Here is a 17,205-nt window from a genome sequence, read left to right as displayed (position 1 = left end):
AATATGATTTAATAAAATTATTACTTTCATATATTTAAGTCCCAATTACTTGTGAGAAATGTGTTCCTTCCTTGGATAAAGGTTTAGTTTAAAGAAATTTGGAAGAACAAGAATACCTTATAAAATATGTTTTATTTACATGGGCAAGAACGAAAAGATCCATAAATGATTTAGCAACATATTAAAAATGAAAATCCAGAACCACACACAAAAGAACATTTTGTTAAGAGGAAACGTAAAAGCAGACAGTCCCATATTCATCAGATGAATATGATTAGTGTGTCTCATAACAAACAAAACAAAAATATTACAACGTTAAACAACCGTTAAGAGCTAAACTACAGACAGACTCTCTTGGACTCTTGTGGTTGTTCCTTGAGAGGCTCTCTCTTGCGAGAGTAATCTTTACTTAAAAGTTCGGTAGACTTTTCTCCAGATTTGACCTGGCCCTTTACAGAGAGAGAGAGAGAGAGAGAGAGGGAGACACTATGTATTTTAGCAAAGTATTCGGCATCAACTTAACTAGTAAACTAGATGGCATGAACTTTTCATACGGTAAGCTTGTCAACAGTTACTCAAATTTATTTGCTATTTCTTTGTATGTTTTTGTCATTGCATGGACGCAAACTTGCCCCAGGAGGTCTGAGGCCCAACTGCCTGAGGTATGGTTGACAGATTTACTCATGGACATACAGCCCCCTCTAGTGGTTAATACATGTAATGTGGCAAATCATATACACAAGTCGTCGAAAACTTACATTGTTTCTCTGGATGGCATGTTTTTCTGTCCAACTCTTGGCTTTGTCCAGATAGACTTGCTTGTTGTATTTAAATTCGGACGACTGTGAACACAAAGAAATTATATTTCTATAATAACTTCAACAAACGAGGATTAGAAACACATCTAGAGTGCCTGAGAATGTGTAAGAGCATTCTGATGTTGAATACACAAAGACATACTGGCATTCTGTATATCTTCAAATTTAGCACATTATCATATATCAAACAGTTATAGGCAGGGATGTAGTGGTGGCTAAACATGAGTAAACACAGTTTATCCACCATTTATTATAATTAACCCACCTATCAAATGTGTTTATCCACCGATTGCAACTTTTAACATTTAAAAATCACACTGTAATATCTACATTCACAATATGTTTTGTACACCCATCAACACTTTAGGAACCACTTAATACCACTAGCATTGTTATAAACATGGGAAAATAACCTCGATCATCATCCAACATGTTGTGAATGCCTTTTGTAAAACTGTGATAGCACATGGCGCAGTCCACCTCACGGAGATCACAGAATGAATAATTTTTTAGCCAGCTCTTATTTTGCTACTACATCCCTGGTTATAGGCCTACCTACTTAAAAGTTTAATATACACTTCGACTGAGACATATGCATTTTTTTTTATGTTTTATGTGATTATACAACACCAACCAATGAACCAGCTCCATTCCATGTTTTTTGGGGGGGAAAACACCAACACACATGATAAGGGTTTTTGAATTCAAACAGAAATATTTTACAGGCCTTAGATGTGGGACCCATTCATGATATAGACCAGGTTTGAACAAAATCCGTGGGGTGTCCTACGAAGCTCGATTAGTGGCTTAGCGAGGTATGTTGCGCTCAAAACCAGGGTATGCTGTCATACGAAAGTGGATTTGTTTTAGCGTCGCTGTATCACCATGGTATCTTATGCTCGCAACCAAACCTGGTCGGGAGCGGGTTATGTGCTTAGTTATAGCTCAAATCGTGAAATATCACCGCCCTCTGACCAATTCTAACCAATCCATTATATTGAAAAACGAAGTTATCTCACGTGTGCTAATCTGTCATACTTTGAACAAGTCCAGCCCCGCCTCTGCAAACATTTTGAATCTCGAAGGCGCTTTTAACTATGTTGTGCGTGCAAATATGTCACTACTATGGACATACATGCCATACAATATCTGATGACCATCGACTTTTTGATGTTATAGGTTAGACACTAAAAAAGACCACCCTAGATTTCGCTACCGCTCATAAATGCGGAAGTAATCGTTTTTAAACCTAGGCTGTCTTGTGCGTCTCCACGTTTCCCGATGGGTCAAAATCACCCCAACCACGAGAACGCGCACAGATCTGAGCTGAAAGCCTAGTTTGACAAATGTATCACATACCTGCTGTCGTAGGATCACTTAACTTAATACCCGAGTTGAGGCTTTGTGCAGCCTCGATATGTCTAGATAACCTAGATTTGTCTAACTTGCTTCGTAGGACACCCCACTGAGAGGGCGCAGCAGCAACAAGCTTATCTGATTTGACAGGGAATGAACCCTCTTCATAATAAGCCACTTAGGAGGATCAAAATGCCATGCAGCGCATGTTAATGTGCTTCCATGTCAGGTCTGCAAGGTGGTCCTAAACTGGTTCAAACCGTTCCTACATGTGTGTGCATAAGAGAACTCACAATGTCTGCCATGAGAGGATCATCTGGATTAGGCTCGGCCATAAGCAGCTGGATCGAGGTGAGTACTGTGGAGATGTTGAGAGATGGTCTCCAAGCACCCTGAAAGGCATAATCGACATGATCACATTCCTTTAAATGAAGATGTTGATGTTCATTTCATCACAATCATCATCATGTCAGAGGCTCAATACACGTGTTATTAATAAACCAGTGGCGAATCTTTGCACAGAACGTGTCCACTTTGAGCAAAGCCTTTGTCCCACCTTCGGTGGAAGTTTTAGTGCATCCAGACAAATGCGCCCCGCGTTGTCAATATTTGGGTGATATATTGGAGTCAGGAAGCGAATCTTGGGTGGCTCAAAGGGGTACCTGTATGGCATAAATACGTTTAGACAATTGTTGTTTCGCGTGTAAGGTTAACGTTTACACATTAGCCAAATATGTCACTGACACTGACTCACCGTTCAGGTATTTTGATCTCCAGAGCGAACAAACCTCCTTCGAATGGCGTGTTTGCACCCCCAACAATTTCTGTGTTTAAAGGAAGGTCAGTCATTTGTTTGTATATACAAAGTATTTTTCTCATATATAATCTCATATATAACTGTCTCTGGTATGTCTATGGTGCCGACATTATAAGCATTGGTACACGCGCTTGGCGTTCATTCAGAATCAGCAGAATTCACTTCGTTGGACACAACTTACGAGCTCGAAGGTCATCAACTTGATCATCCGACTGCCAACATGATATTCCAGGGGGTGGTTCAGTCGTAAGCATTTGTAGTTCACGTTTAAGACGAGTGGCCCTCTGCATATTTACCAAACAAATATCTAAGATGAGTATGCTATCGTTTGCTTATGCTAGGTAACGTTAGGTAACCACAGGTTAACTGTTTACAACGTAAACAACGCTAACAAATGACTACGCCTTAGTCCATTTACTTCCAAGGTAGGCTACTCAACTACAACTACACAATATGTCATACAATAAAATTACGAGACGGAACCATAGACAGTAAAAGACGGAACAAGCTAATGTCTACAAACTTCTCACTGAACGCAAAATATTTCAAGTCTCCCCCCTTTTGGTCTAACGGAAACAGAAGAGCATCATGGGAAACAAAGTTTTAGAGTGATTTGATCAAACGGCATTTGTCCCCATGAAAACTACAAGTTCCATCATACATTATACAGCGCCAAAGAAACACAGGAAGTGAATGTTATATGTTGCGTTCATGAGCAACTGTGTTTACGGGTAGCGTCAGTTTGAAGTGGGGGTTGGATAGCTATTTACTGCTTTCCGTTCATAAACTCGGAGGACCCACCTTTAAAAACAAAAAACTCCGATAAAAAGTGTGTTCATAAGATCAGCTTGGAAAACAAACACAGGAAATGCATGAATAAGTTATGCGCCTATAGCCTATATAAAAAATAAAATAAAATTAGTAGCCTGTTAGTGATGATGAACTACTTATGAACTAGGCTACGTATGCTTAGTAGGCTACATGTCTGTGTGCGTGCAGGTGCGTGCGTGCGTGCGTATGCCTGCATATCTCTCTCTCTCTCTCTGTGTGTGTGTGTGTGTGTGTGTGTGTGTGTGTGTGTGTGTGTGTGTGTGTGTGTGTGTGTGTGTGTGTGTGTGTGTGTGTGTGTGTGTGTGTGTGTGTGTGTGTGTGTGTGTGAGTGAGTGAGTGCATACCTGTGTATGTATGCATGTGTGTGTGTGTGTGTGTGTGTGTGTGCGCATGTGTCTTTGCTTGTTTGTTTGTGTGTGTGTGTGTGTGTGTGCACAGAGAATGTGCTTGCATGTGTGTGCATGTATCTTTATATGTGTGTGTATGCATGTGCATACTGCATAGTGTAGCCTACAGTCACTAAATGTACACATAAATTCATTTATTGTATGGTCCCCCATGAACGAAATTCCATGAAACTTGGCATGCATTCTGCAACCCTAAAGTAAAAAGACAACTTGATAGGCCTGTACCTTTTTTGAGAGTCCTTGTTTTGCTTAGGTGCTAAATCTTTGCATAGCTTTATGCGACATTAGAATCAGAGTAAAACAGAAATGCCTGACATATGCCTCCTTACATATTCTTAATTATCCCTCAATTTGTCAGATTTGGTGAAAAGCCCCTTTCTCATTAAAATGATTAGGCCTATCTTTAACACAACTTGGAAGGCCTAATCATTGCTAAGGTTTAGCCTTTTCATTTCTGAATTAAAACTGATCACATCTTTAAATGTAACTTAGACTATAAAATGAACACTATGGAAAACTAGCCCTATTGTGATGACTTGTGTTAACAGCACATTGTGTACCAGCTTTGGGCAAGGCACCACCTACTGGCCAGCATTTTCACTCAATTAGAGAGCATTAATTCCCAACCTTGGGGATGCCTGAAATTTAATTGGTGTCATCTGAGATACTAGATATCTTACCATTGACCAGTACATTACGTTAAAATAAACATACATTAAACAAACAAACAAAAAAATTTAAACCCATGTAATCGGATCGTTCATTACAATCTGGCTACATAAACAGTACGTAGACAGCCTGCATTAGATGCTTGATTTATGCAATTATGCTTGATCAACGTTCCAAACAAAGTAGCAAAACAATCACACGCAAAGATAGGCAAAGGAATTAGCTTGCTAGGACATTTGGGTGAAATCAAAGTATCACTTGACTGGATGTTGCAACAGAAATGATATGAGTGATTGGGGTCGCCAATGTTTTGTGACATCAAAATAGGGTCACCTGACATAAAAGGTTGGGAACCCCTGATTTAGAGTGGCTCTCTCTCTCTCTCTCTCTCTCTCTCTCTCTCTCTCTCTCTCTCTCTCTCTCTCTCTCTCTCTCTCTCTCTCTCTCTCTGTGTCTCGACACCTTGCCACATGGGAGAAGGTAAAGTATAGCAATAAGTGTAATTTAAGTGTAATACACTTTCTTTCTCAGACAGAACACAGAATGTGCTACTACCAATTCAAAACCATATGGCAGATGTATTTTCCCCCTGAAAAGTAAAACACAAATTATGTCCATTACACTGGACACTGGAGCAATTCTGCACGTGGGCACCTAAGCCATCAAATGTATGTGTGAACGTAACAGACTGCATTATAGAAAGTAGGCAAGAGAAGTATTTGGTCCAAGACTAAAATCCGTTAATAAACCAGCAAAGACCAGATAAAACCAGCTACCAGCAAGCTGACTTCTACTGCTGTGTTTTTTCAGCAAGGCTGCCTGAATTACTGTACCATCATAAGCTGGGTAAACCAGCTGAAGGTATGTTTTCACAAGAGTTTTGCTTGTCTAGCTGGTCAACCATCATAGGGTGGTCAAACAAGCTGGTTGACAAGCTGGTTAACCAGCAAACCATCTTATGCTGGTCAGGCGTTTTGTTTTTTTTTCCAGCAGGGATATAAAGTTTAATTTACTTTGTGATACTGACACATGTCGTGCCGGCCCTGTGAGAGCTGTATGGCAATGCAGGCTGCAGTGAGATGACCGGTGTTTGATGCAGTGGTGTCAAATGCCATGTTGACAATCAATGCAGCACCAGTCCTGCAGCAACTTGCATGTCAACCGGGCCATGATCATTGGGCATGACTCATTGGTCTGCTTCTAATACGACAGGATATCAAGCAGTTTCCTCTCTGTATCTCCAACTTCCATTGTACAGTAGGACGCTCCTCCAACTGGCACACATTGCTGAGCATCGGTGTTAACTTGCTGTCCCAGTGTAGGGTGCACAATGGAGGTGGTGTGGTTAGCAAACTGTTGCTAGTTCACGTTAGCTAGATGTAATGAGCACCAAATACCTATAAATATGACTTAAATGACTTTTGATAAATAAGTACAAAGACACAACTAAAGATATGATAGTATAGTAATGTAATAATAAGCTATAATAATGAGCTATAGCATTTTTTTTTTACCTCAGATCGCCATGGCAATCATTGAGCACCACAGCCACTTTATCCACCAAAAAAAGATGTGTGGTGGCACCCCTAAATCATCATGTACTGGACAAATATTTTGCATGTGTTGTTTCTACCTACAGTATATTGGAACACTATTAGCACCCAGCCATATCAACATTCAAAATGTTTATTTTTTGATGCACCCTTTACATGCTACATGCACAGATGTAAACACACCCATACATACAGTACACACACAAGCAGGTAACAAACAAACAAACAAACACTCAACACTCATATTTACTTTTACATTATTTTTAATGATCATAATACAGGTAAAATCATAACTCAAAATAACTTGTAGCCTACAATGCACTTGGTATAGTGTCAAGGTATGACAGTAGTGGTCGTGGTAGTAGTGGTACTCATATAGTAACTTAATGGTAACAGTAGATATTATAATGGTGTGACAATAACCCACAGAATAATCTATTATTGTACAAACTGCACACCATACATCATTTTACATGAAGTTAAATACCAACATGCAATATTTAGTGTTATGAATAGCTTATAGGGTGACATGACAAACTTGGCACATTGCTCCTCAAGGTTCTCTAGCTGAGTGTTCCTGTGTTTAGTGTTTTGCAATGAGCAACCGTGTTTAGGAACAAGCAGTCTCAACAAAGCTCCAAGCTTTTCCTCCTGACTGACATGTGCATAACATGAATCACACAGTATATTCCATATTCCAATATAAACAATATAAACAATGAAACAATAACTACTCTTCCACAGAGTACCTTGGGTCGTGCTGCACATAATTCCCACCTACAATAATGCATAAGTGAGGACTGTGTTTCATTGGCTGTTTTTTCCAGGATTAAGGACGGCACTTTTACTTAAATGATTAAAAGAAAAACACAAAACACACTAAGTAACAGAACCCTCTTCCCCACATCCAGAATTGTTTTCAATCCATGCCATTACATGGGTTTCCAATGTTCAAAAGTATCCACTGGACCAGATCAGTCCCTCCCTCTTCTACATCTAGCTATGTTTCATCGGTGTCCTCAGCTGGATTGTTGTCTGCATTCTGACTGCTGTCTAACCGAGATGGTTTGGGAGGAGGCACAGGTGGAGTTTTCTCATGAGTGGTCATATGTGTCTTCTCTACTTGTATTCCTTCCTCTTCATTTGGACTACTGCTTGATGAAAAGGGCATGGGATCAACAGTTGGACCATGTGATGGATTAACTTGAGGAGGAGGAGATGCAAAGTTAGTCTCCATCTTTGCTTCTGTCCCTCCCTCTTCACCATTTTGTTCTGAAATGGCGGCATTATTCAGAGGGGTGCCTGCTGAGACTGGCTTGGGAGGAACAGATGGAGGAATCTTGAGAAGTTGAGTGGTCTCTGTATCTGTCTGCACTGTTGTCTCTCCACCATCAACACCACCAGCCATGTCAGTGCAAGATTCCTCTGAACGTCCAGCGTTATTCTGCTTGGGTAGAGGAGGAACTCGTGGTTTGGGAGCAACAGTTGGACAATGTGATGGATTAACTTGAGGAGGAGGAGATGCAAAGCTAGTCTCCATCTTTGCTTCTGTCCCTCCCTCTTCACCATTTTGTTCTGAAATGGCGGCGTTATTCAGAGGGGTGCCTGCTGAGACTGGCTTGGGAGGAACAGATGGAGGAATCTTGAGAAGTTGAGTGGTCTCTGTATCTGTCTCTGTATCTGTCTGCACTGTCGTCTCTCCACCATCAATACCACCAGCCATGTCATTGCACGATTCCTCTGAATGTGCAGCGTTATTCTGCCTGGGTAGAGGAGGAACTAGTGGTTTGGGAGGAACAGGCAAACAATGTGGGTTAATTTGAGGAGGAGTAGATGTAATGTTAGACTCTGTCTTTGCTTCTTCATCAACTACAAGCTTCAGAGGAAGAAACAGAGGAGACTTGTGAGGTGGTGTAGAGTTATCTGTCTCTCTCTGCTCATTCTCCTCTCGATCATCTTTTCCCTGCATATGTGCAAAATGTTCATTCCCTGGATTGGATTCCAAAGGACAAAAAATTATGCTATTAGATACTGTACATGTACCACAAACATGCAGGTGCGCGCGCACGCACACAAACACACACACGCGCACGCGCGCACACACACACACACACACACACACACACACACACACACACACACACACACACACACACACACACACACACACACACACACACACACACACATTTACATTCAAACACATGCACACACAATAGAGATTGAGAACGTGACGTAAAACGCAACGCATTTTGGGAATAGGTGCCCCAAAATTAAGTTGTTTTACTGACGTGCGGGAACAACGAAGTGCAGTTGTCGAAATGCCGTTTACCTGCTGTGTTATAAAATTCAATAGAGTAACATGAAGCTTATCTTTTATAGTTTTCCAGCGTGGAAAAATAATAGTATACGTCATGTTTCAGAGGTGACAAAAAGGCGAGGAATGGCTTGGATAGCAGCACTAAGGAAGCGCGAGATTATAACTGTTTTTCACACAATTTTTTCACGCTTAGTTTTCATTATTATCATGCCAGATCATAGACCCAGACCCACTAGTTTACATGGGCTGGCATCAGGCGAGCCAAACGTACCCATAATTCTTTGTGTTTTGATGACTTTGGTCACATGTCTTAGCGATCTCTATACCATGCTTAGATAATCTACATTGTTTGTGCATGGAAACAAACTGAGCAGTCTTTTTTGTCTAGCTTAATTGTTTAGTTTCATTCTTGTTTCAAGTTAAACACACAACAAGATGATGAGTCTCTTGTGCAGGTGTTATGTATGTAGCCTATACCAGATTATTACTAGTTTGTTACAATATGTGTAACCCGGGTGTTACTGAAGTTTATCTTTTCCTATGATTTTAGACTAGTAGGATAAAAGCATTCAAGAAGTGCAATGTTAAAAAATCATTCTAAAATAGTTCGATAGTGGGTTATTTCATGTGTCACACCAGCCTACTGGTTGGGGAAGTCGGGAGAGGAGGGACAGGAAAGGCAAAAGGGAAGAGAAGCGTTGTGTGGTTTGATTACTTTTTTTTCTCTTTTTTTTAAGCCAACGGCACACAGTCCAAGTTATTGTGCGTCAATGCTTAGCAGGAGGCATTACGGGTACGTTCTTGTTTATTCTTTTACATTGTTTACTTTTGACAAAGCTTAGCCCTCACATTGAGGAAAAGTGATCTAACCTCCTAATTGTCATGTAAGGTGTAGCCTAGTTGCCATCGCTCGAGACAGCAGTAGTTTTTGCCACATTAGTTTAGTAACTCATCTCGCTGAGGTAGGCTATTGTATGTATAGTAGAAAAGATGGCCACTCATTTAGCCTAATTACACTGTGGACTATACATGTATTTGTTTAATTGGTTTTCAATGCAATGATTATGAGTGTATTTCGGCTATATCGTATGGAATATAGTGCCATGTAAAACCATACTGAAAACAGTCAGTTTTATTTGCCTTTATTTTAAAAGAATAATATTATCTGTAGGACAGTAATGTGCTAGACACTCCTTAGCTATTTGCAACTTTATATGCTTACCAATATATTCCATACTGTGTTTAATAAATACTTGTTTGTGAGAAACATTCAGTTGCTATTCTCAACACTGTTTGCCTTTAAAGTTATGAAGAGACATTATTCCAGACATTATTCAAGAAATGTTACGAACCCAATTCTAATCCACTTAGAATAGAAATAGAATAGAATATATACTTTTTTGATCCCGTGAGGGAAATTCAGTTCTCTGCATTTAACCCAATTTAACCGAATTAGTGAACACACAGCACACAGTGAACACACAGTGAGGTGAATAACACAACCCAGAGCAGTGAGCTGCCTGCCCAACCAGCGGCGCTCGGGGATAAGAGAGGCTACATGACTGCCTTAAAGACTACCATCTTTGTTAGGTGAACTGTAGAGATGGCAAAGCACCTTTGTAACTATGCAGTTGCAACGGTCACGAAAGCATGCACATGTTTATGCGTCTTTGGCTTGCTAAGCATTTCTTATTGCTATGAATCTGCGTTTCTGAATGAAGGTTGGTTACAACTGATGTAATTCCTATAATGCAGAATAACATCAAAATAATCTACCTTTTGAGGATCTCTTCTTCATATAAATGAAAACCGCTATAGCAAGACCAAGACCAAGGACGATGAGGGCCAGTATGGGAAGAAGAATGACCAATGTTTTTCCTACAATAAAATATCCATCATTAAGACATGGTACTTGTATTCGTAACGCAAGTCTCACTAGTAATACAATAACAAGTTATAGATTGTCAATTACCAGATTGGTTTTCCTTTTCTTCCTTACTTGTGAAACAGTCAGCAGCTTTGAAATGCACAGTCATCTCACTGACTGGGTTCTTTACCACACAGGAGTAATCTGAGTTTGCGTTCTCCACCCTGGAGACATTTGGTCCAATCTGGCCATTAAAACCTGTGTTGAGGCCAGGACCAGACCAACTGTAACTAAGATGAGGACCTTCAGCCTGACATAGTAAAATTGCGTTGTCATCATCAATTATCTTGCAGATGATGTTGGATTTCGACCCAGGATCTGAACACAGAACAAACATAATTGTTGTTAAAGAGCACAAACAACACAACCACAACCATTTTTGAAGGCATTAGACAAACAAATTTCATATCATCATCAATGGTGGGCATTTGGAAAATGTTTGAATTAGACAAATGAGACAAGACTTCTAAATGAAGTGTGTGTGTGTGTGTGCGTGCGTGCGTGCGTGCGTGTGTGTTATAACGCAAACGCACGCAATGTAGGCTATAACAAAATAATGTGACAGTGACCCAAGCTTTATCTCTCTCTCCTTAGAACCGGTCACTCAATGGAGCCTGCATAGGCGAGGGCATATGGCAAAGCCTCTTCCCCTCATCTGATTTTGAGGTTGGTATGCAATCAGATTTAATTTCAAGTTGCTGCTGAAATGTTGAAGCGGAAATGGTTACTAAGGAAAGCACTGCTAACTGTGAACCTAATACTGCCCTTAACAATGTTGGCTCATTAATGACAGCTCGACTAGCCTCATATGACTGGTTGATCATTTGTTTTTTTCCCATGTTGCTTAAGTGATGGGGCTGCCATGAGGCGGACCATAGTGACTAGTGTGATTTTGCCTTTGGTGGGTAAAACGGGAGAAGTATGACTTCCCTAGGCCTTTGAAAATTAAACGCTACCGACTAATGTTGAATGGTTTATGAAAGAATAAAACGCAAAACAAAAGTTAAGTGTTATGCCCATTGGGAGGAATTCTCTCATATGCGTAAGGATGCATAAGTAAAAAAAAATCGTGTCACTAAATGCATTTCACTCTGCGCAAATTCTTCCCTTCCCTCAAATCTGTCATTTACAGGTGATAGAGAGAGTTACGCGTTTTGGGAGGAGGAACCCCAAAATCTTGGCCTTTCTTATATACACAAATCTTGCACCTGTCACACCCGGCTATGCCATGCTAGGTGCGTCTCTCCCTGGCCTACATTGTCTGCTGCTTCTGTGCTGTAGATAGGTGGAGCTGTCACGGTAGGCCGTGCCGGGCTAATTGGTGCGCTGATGGGAGGTTGCTTAAAATCACGACCTTCCTATCCGCTCACTCTCTCTCTCATTGCTGCTCCGGCCTGACAACGAGAGGCTGGACGCGGTTGTCCCTCCTATTCCTCCTATCCTTAATAAACATAATTTACTTTAAACAATACGTTCAGTGTGGTCTCCCTATATGTCAGCTCTGCTTTGAGTCAAGTGGTCGTGACATATGGGGGCTCGATCCGACCAAATTTGATCATGAATAGTCTACTTTGATTCCCACTGTCGGCTATGGCAACGTAGTACGGAGAGTAGCTACGTCATTGGGGATTTTTGTGAATGAAACCAGTAGGCATAGTCGGAGGCCAACCGGATTTTTGCAGAGTGTTTCGTTTCGGGGAGATCTGCGCTGATCTTTTAGTCTGAAATTCAATTGAGGTAAATTTGGTAGCATTGCTTTACAGAAAGGAGCATTTAGTGCAGCCAGTTTGTTTTGTAAGATGTGATTGCTGTAGCAGGACGACTAATCTTGAGGAGCTATTGTTATCCCTGTGTTAGAGCCCTTCCACGCTGGGATTTAGGATGTGTTGTCCTGGAGTCTGGGCCAGGACACCGCCGTAGAGAACTGGCTAAATTGACTTTGGTCAGGGCAGTACGTCTCTGCCGATATAGGTGAGTAAATTATCCTGGTTCTGGGACTCAGGTGTGAAGATAGATTAGTATAGTTGGGGGGGGGGGGGATTGGTTCGCTCTGCTATGTGAACTGATTTTTCACATAGCAGACTTTGTTTCACGTAACTTTGTTTGTATGTGACTGATTAAGAGCAAATTGAAGACCTATATGTATTGAATTTGGTTTTGATTGTGCACGTGTTGTTGATCGTTGTTTGAATACTTGTAAGACTACAATGAGTGTGCTTGAGGATTTTCAGGCTGCTCCATCGGAGAGTTTGTTAGTAGCACTAACAAGAGATAATTTGGTAAGTGTAGCAGATCACTATGGAATTGAGCTGACATTGCCATAATCAGCTAAGAAGATTTTATTTGTGATCGTTTAAAAGAAAATCAAGTGTTGTCTGTAAGCAACCTTTCCAACTGTTCCAAGTCCCTCTACCAAAAGAAATGAGTTGACCTATGAGCAACAACAACAAAATAATACTTTAGCAGATCAGGCTTTGTTTGGTGGCTGAAGGTAAAGCCAGTGGAAATTCTGCTCAGAGGTTCAACGAGCGCGATCAAGACATATTTTTCCCTCCGTTTGGAAATGTTGCTGTTGATCAAAATTGGAGCGATGAAGATAAGATGTTGCTTTTACAAACGGTGCTAGTTGGTCGCTCAGAAGAGGCATTTGTGGCGCTGCCTTTTTGAGATAGCAAAAGTAACCAGTTAGGCTATGTACACACGTAGCCGGGTATTTTTAAAACCGAATATTTCCCCCCCTCCGTTTATAAAATACATTTTATAAGCAGGTAAAAGCGTAACTATATGGTGTGGCGGAATAATATTGGGAGCAATTAGACTCTGCGCAGTAATATCCACACTCCAAAGTGAAACTGAAAGTGCAAGAGTGAGGATATTACTGCACCACACAATATAGTTATCCCTCTTACCTGCTTAGAAATGCACCATGTGTTATTTTGTCTCACCATACTTGGTCGTGTGACTACTCGTGTAACTGTATTTTAATAGGGAAAACATGGAGGTGTTTGGTCGCTTCTAACTTCATCTCTGTTTGAATCCTAATGAATGCATTGGGCTAGCTAAGTGTTATCAAAGTTGCGCCGTGCGCCAGAGCCAGTGAGTGCATGAATTGAAACGTGAGAGGTATGTATCAACTAGTCTTAATTAGGGGAATAACGTAGTTTGATATGAAAAAACGGTGAAGTGTTCCTTTAAAAGAACTGTGAATAAAACATAATCTAAGCAGCACATATCATGCTCAGAGCCAGGGGGTTCTAGAACGTTTCCATGCCACATTGAAATCGTTGTTGTGTGCTTATTGTCTTGAACTAAAGAGGGATTGGGAAGAATGCTTACTGTGGCTACTACTGGCCGCGCATCCAGTAGTACAGGATAGCACGGGGTTTAGCCTCAATGACTTACTTTTTGGGTACAAAGTGTACAAAGTGCAAAAAATAAGAATAAAAACTCTGCCTGTCTCTATGGGCATTTAACATAGGGGTGGCAATACTTACGACCCCTGTATTTTAAGGAAGAACTTTTATTAATTTACGATACATTATTCATTCACAAACAAAATTGGTGTCCTTAAAGGCTGGACATTTCCTCTTTTTTTAATTTAAGGCATTAAGACCAATTTCTAAAAGATGATTTTATATTCCTATTTCTGGTCAACTTTACCATGGGTGCAATCACTTTTGACCATCACTGTAGGCTATTGGGTAGACTGAGTACAGTTGAGACACGTTTTGCTCATGTGACATTCCACATGCCATTTCCTCAGCTTATAGACTGAAATATTATCAATAATTACCATAAATAGTTTATATTTTCCACATTTACCTCATAAACATGAGGTGAATTTTTGTCTTGACTGTGTCTCAGCCGTACTGATGTGGACCTGCTACAGCTGAGACAACCATTTGTAATGATGCATATTTAAACTAACTGTTACCTCCGCCAAGGAGGTTATGTTTTCATCGGGGTTGTTTGTTTGTCTGTCTGTTTGTTTGTTTGTTTGTTTGTTTGTTTGTCTGTTTCTTCGCAAGATATCTCCAAAGGTTAAGGATGGATTTTGATTACATTTTCAGGAAAAGTCTGAAATGACCAAAGGAAGAAATGATTACATTTTGGGAGTGATCCCAATCATCGTCTGGATCTAGGAGGCGGTTAAGGTTAGGGTTTTGCGGAGGCCTGTGCTCTCGGAGTGCTTTTCTAGTTTCAAAATGTAATCAATCAACTTTGAGTTTTTAAAGTATGAATCGACACACCTCATCAAGCACATTCATTGTAGAAGGCACATGGTGTAAAGTTGCAGATATCTTTGGATTGGAGACACCTGTGTCGTTCAAATCATGATCAAAGATCATGCTTGTGTTGCTCAGAAATGTAGGCTACATGTGCTGACTTGAGCTTGCTGCGCACTCAAGATATAAGGCGTCTCAACTGTACACACATACCCCACTTGTACTCAGTCTGTACCCTAACATGCACATTTGCAGACACTCATTCCATTAAATGTTTAGTTAGTGGCTTACCTATTATACTTAAGTCGTGTTTGACAGTGTGTATATTTCCATTTATAATAAGTTCTCCTTCATACGACCCACTGTCTTCTGATTTCAGGCTGAAGATGGTAAGATCGCCTGTTTCTCTAACAAGATATGTTCTTCTTTTGAATTGCAAGTAGTCAGTGACACCTGACAGTTCATCCCAGTCGGCTACTTTGTTACCCTGAAACTTCCACAGAATCTCCTGAATCCCTTGTGTGATGCTCGTCTTCAGAGTAATGTTCCCATTTGTCTGAGCGAACAGCACGTTCGACCACGTCACACCTGGGGAACAAGCAGAGCGAAGTTATCATCAGTCAAATCCAGATCCGTGGTCAAGTAATGTAAGGTATAATGTATAGGGCGTTGGTCATTATCGGGGGTACCGACAGAGCGAACTGGAAGCGTCAGGGTCCGGTGCGCTCTGTCGGCACCTATTTCCCGATAATGACCGGCGTTCTATACAATTTCCCTTAGCCTACATAAATTAGGCTAGGATACTATAACAGAGACTGGATAACAAATAGTCAACACACAGACGACGAGACAATGGGCGTTACAAGCCCAGATTCTCTGACCGTGGCTACATAGTCCTACGCAATCAATACGACTTTTTAGGGTAGGCTATGATAAATGAAAAGAAGAGTACTCATCTCACTTAAACATGTGTAGAACAAAAAAGATATAGCCCAGATTTTCCTTGACGTCAAGTGACACATTGTAGGCTAGACCAGGAATGAAAGTGAAACTTAATTCCAAACATCCCAAGATTTCCTCTTCCAGGAAGGCTTCACATTAAAAGTACTCTGCGATATGCTACTTTTGTAAGCTGTGTGTGTGCTGATCTTTCTTTTAGGTCTATGGTGCTGATGTTATGCACCAGCGAGTAATCACTTAGGGGCAGTTTATCCACCTCTGAAATGACAGAGATAGAGTTTATCCGCCTCTCAAAAGAGTTTATTCACCAATTGCAACTTTTAACGTTAACAAATCAAATTGCATTATCCACATTCACAATAGGTACACTCATCAATACTCTAGGAATCATTTAATGCCATTGATATTGTTATAAACATTGGGCAATAACCTCTACCATCATCAAACGTGTTCTCAATGCCTTTTTAAAAATCAGATAGCCTACTGCATAGCGCAATCTACCTTACCTTGATCAAAGAATGCAGTTTACCCAGTATCACCTCTTGTTTTACCTCTACACCCCAGCTTAGAGGGGAATTATCCCATCCGCGTAAGTCCAAAAAGACGCGTAAGTACGCGCATTTCACTCTGAGCGAATTCTTCCCTTATTGGGTCCAAATCCAAAAGCACTGTTAGGCCTACTTAGCCTGGAAATCTAGACGCCCCTAGCGGCAGCAAATGTAATTTGGCTGGCGGGGCAGTCTAGGCACGATCCATTGAGCCAGGAAGCTGAGAACCCCCAGCACCAGCGGCCCAATCACAGAGCTTAACATAATGGTGACTGACATGCGACCAGAAGTTGCGACGGTAACGCATCCTGTTATTTGAAAACAAGAAGATGATTCGTTTAGCGTTATCCTATTGCATGGAGAGGGAAGGTTACGCATCCTGCTACTTGAAAACAAGAAGATGATTCGTTTAGCGTTATCCTATTGCGGGGAGGGAATTTGAAAGACAACTGTTTATCCCACCTCTCCGATTGAGCCCTGTCTACGGTGAGTGTCCAGACCCTACATCTTGATGTGGGTCTGGCTCGTCAGGCTAAGGCCTACTGTGATGTGGTCCAGAATGCAACTTCTGCAATCACCATCACCCAATGGCACCATTTTCTTTTGAACAGACTGAAGATTTGATAATGGCTTCACTTCACACAACACTAGTTTGCATTCACCCTTTAGTTGTATTGTTTGTATTTGCACAAGTATTTGAGCTGTTTGCAGATGTGATAGTAGGCCTATAAGATCATCACACATCACATCCACCAGACTTTGAGTAGGTAGCT

The 17,205-nt window shown here is 40.9% G+C and overlaps 2 protein-coding genes and 1 long non-coding RNA gene across 6 annotated transcripts; 1 reads left to right on the top strand and 2 right to left on the bottom strand.

The window, feature by feature from the left end:
- Window positions 1-115: 115 nt before the first annotated feature.
- ube2t (ubiquitin-conjugating enzyme E2T (putative)) lies at window positions 116-3,568 on the bottom strand. 2 transcript variants are annotated; one of them, XM_062541568.1, is made up of 6 exons: window positions 3,173-3,568; window positions 2,929-2,998; window positions 2,731-2,836; window positions 2,468-2,566; window positions 759-842; window positions 116-449 (listed from the first exon to the last, which is right to left on the bottom strand). In XM_062541568.1, exons 1-6 carry the CDS (start codon window positions 3,279-3,281, stop codon window positions 339-341), a joined length of 579 nt encoding a protein of 192 aa, XP_062397552.1. In that variant the 5' UTR covers window positions 3,282-3,568; the 3' UTR covers window positions 116-338. The 2 variants fall into 2 exon arrangements, with proteins under 2 accessions (XP_062397552.1, XP_062397553.1); XM_062541569.1 differs by lacking the exon at window positions 3,173-3,568 and adding an exon at window positions 3,084-3,120 and having other exon boundaries at window positions 2,929-3,036.
- Window positions 3,569-6,657: 3,089 nt separating this feature from the next.
- LOC134087807 (uncharacterized) lies at window positions 6,658-16,003 on the bottom strand. Of its 3 annotated transcripts, none has more exons than XM_062541563.1 (5): window positions 15,886-16,003; window positions 15,216-15,512; window positions 10,744-11,016; window positions 10,548-10,649; window positions 6,658-8,440 (listed from the first exon to the last, which is right to left on the bottom strand). In XM_062541563.1, exons 1-5 carry the CDS (start codon window positions 15,944-15,946, stop codon window positions 7,452-7,454), a joined length of 1,722 nt encoding a protein of 573 aa, XP_062397547.1. In that variant the 5' UTR covers window positions 15,947-16,003; the 3' UTR covers window positions 6,658-7,451. The 3 variants fall into 3 exon arrangements, with proteins under 3 accessions (XP_062397547.1, XP_062397549.1, XP_062397548.1); XM_062541565.1 differs by having other exon boundaries at window positions 6,658-8,230; XM_062541564.1 differs by having other exon boundaries at window positions 10,771-11,016.
- On the top strand, window positions 9,524-12,701 carry LOC134087810 (uncharacterized). The gene is made up of 3 exons (XR_009939856.1): window positions 9,524-9,564; window positions 11,293-11,364; window positions 12,556-12,701. It is a non-coding gene; the product is annotated as an uncharacterized LOC134087810 (long non-coding RNA).
- Window positions 16,004-17,205: the final 1,202 nt, after the last annotated feature.

Source organism: Sardina pilchardus, chromosome 7 (assembly GCF_963854185.1).
Source record: "Sardina pilchardus chromosome 7, fSarPil1.1, whole genome shotgun sequence".
NCBI classification, from domain to species: domain Eukaryota; kingdom Metazoa; phylum Chordata; class Actinopteri; order Clupeiformes; family Clupeidae; genus Sardina; species Sardina pilchardus.
The sequence above is the reverse complement of the archived record's forward strand: the minus strand, read 5'-3'. Positions and strand labels throughout refer to the sequence as shown.

What these genes read in the sequence shown, in the direction of transcription:
- LOC134087807 (XM_062541563.1), bottom strand. Translation starts at nt 15,946, where the DNA reads ATGTGTCACTTGACGTCAAGGAAAATCTGGGCTATATCTTTTTTGTTC. An exon ending in AGAAAAGGAAAACCAATCTG is followed by an intron (nt 10,650 to 10,743) that starts GTAATTGACAAT and finishes ATTTTATTGTAG; the next exon opens with GAAAAACATTGGTCATTCTT. An exon ending in GAAGAAGAGATCCTCAAAAG is followed by an intron (nt 8,441 to 10,547) that starts GTAGATTATTTT and finishes AATCCAATCCAG; the next exon opens with GGAATGAACATTTTGCACAT.
- ube2t (XM_062541568.1), bottom strand. Translation starts at nt 3,281, where the DNA reads ATGCAGAGGGCCACTCGTCTTAAACGTGAACTACAAATGCTTACGACT. An exon ending in AGTTGATGACCTTCGAGCTC is followed by an intron (nt 2,999 to 3,172) that starts GTAAGTTGTGTC and finishes CTTTAAACACAG; the next exon opens with AAATTGTTGGGGGTGCAAAC. An exon ending in ATGCCATCCAGAGAAACAAT is followed by an intron (nt 450 to 758) that starts GTAAGTTTTCGA and finishes CTCTCTGTAAAG; the next exon opens with GGCCAGGTCAAATCTGGAGA.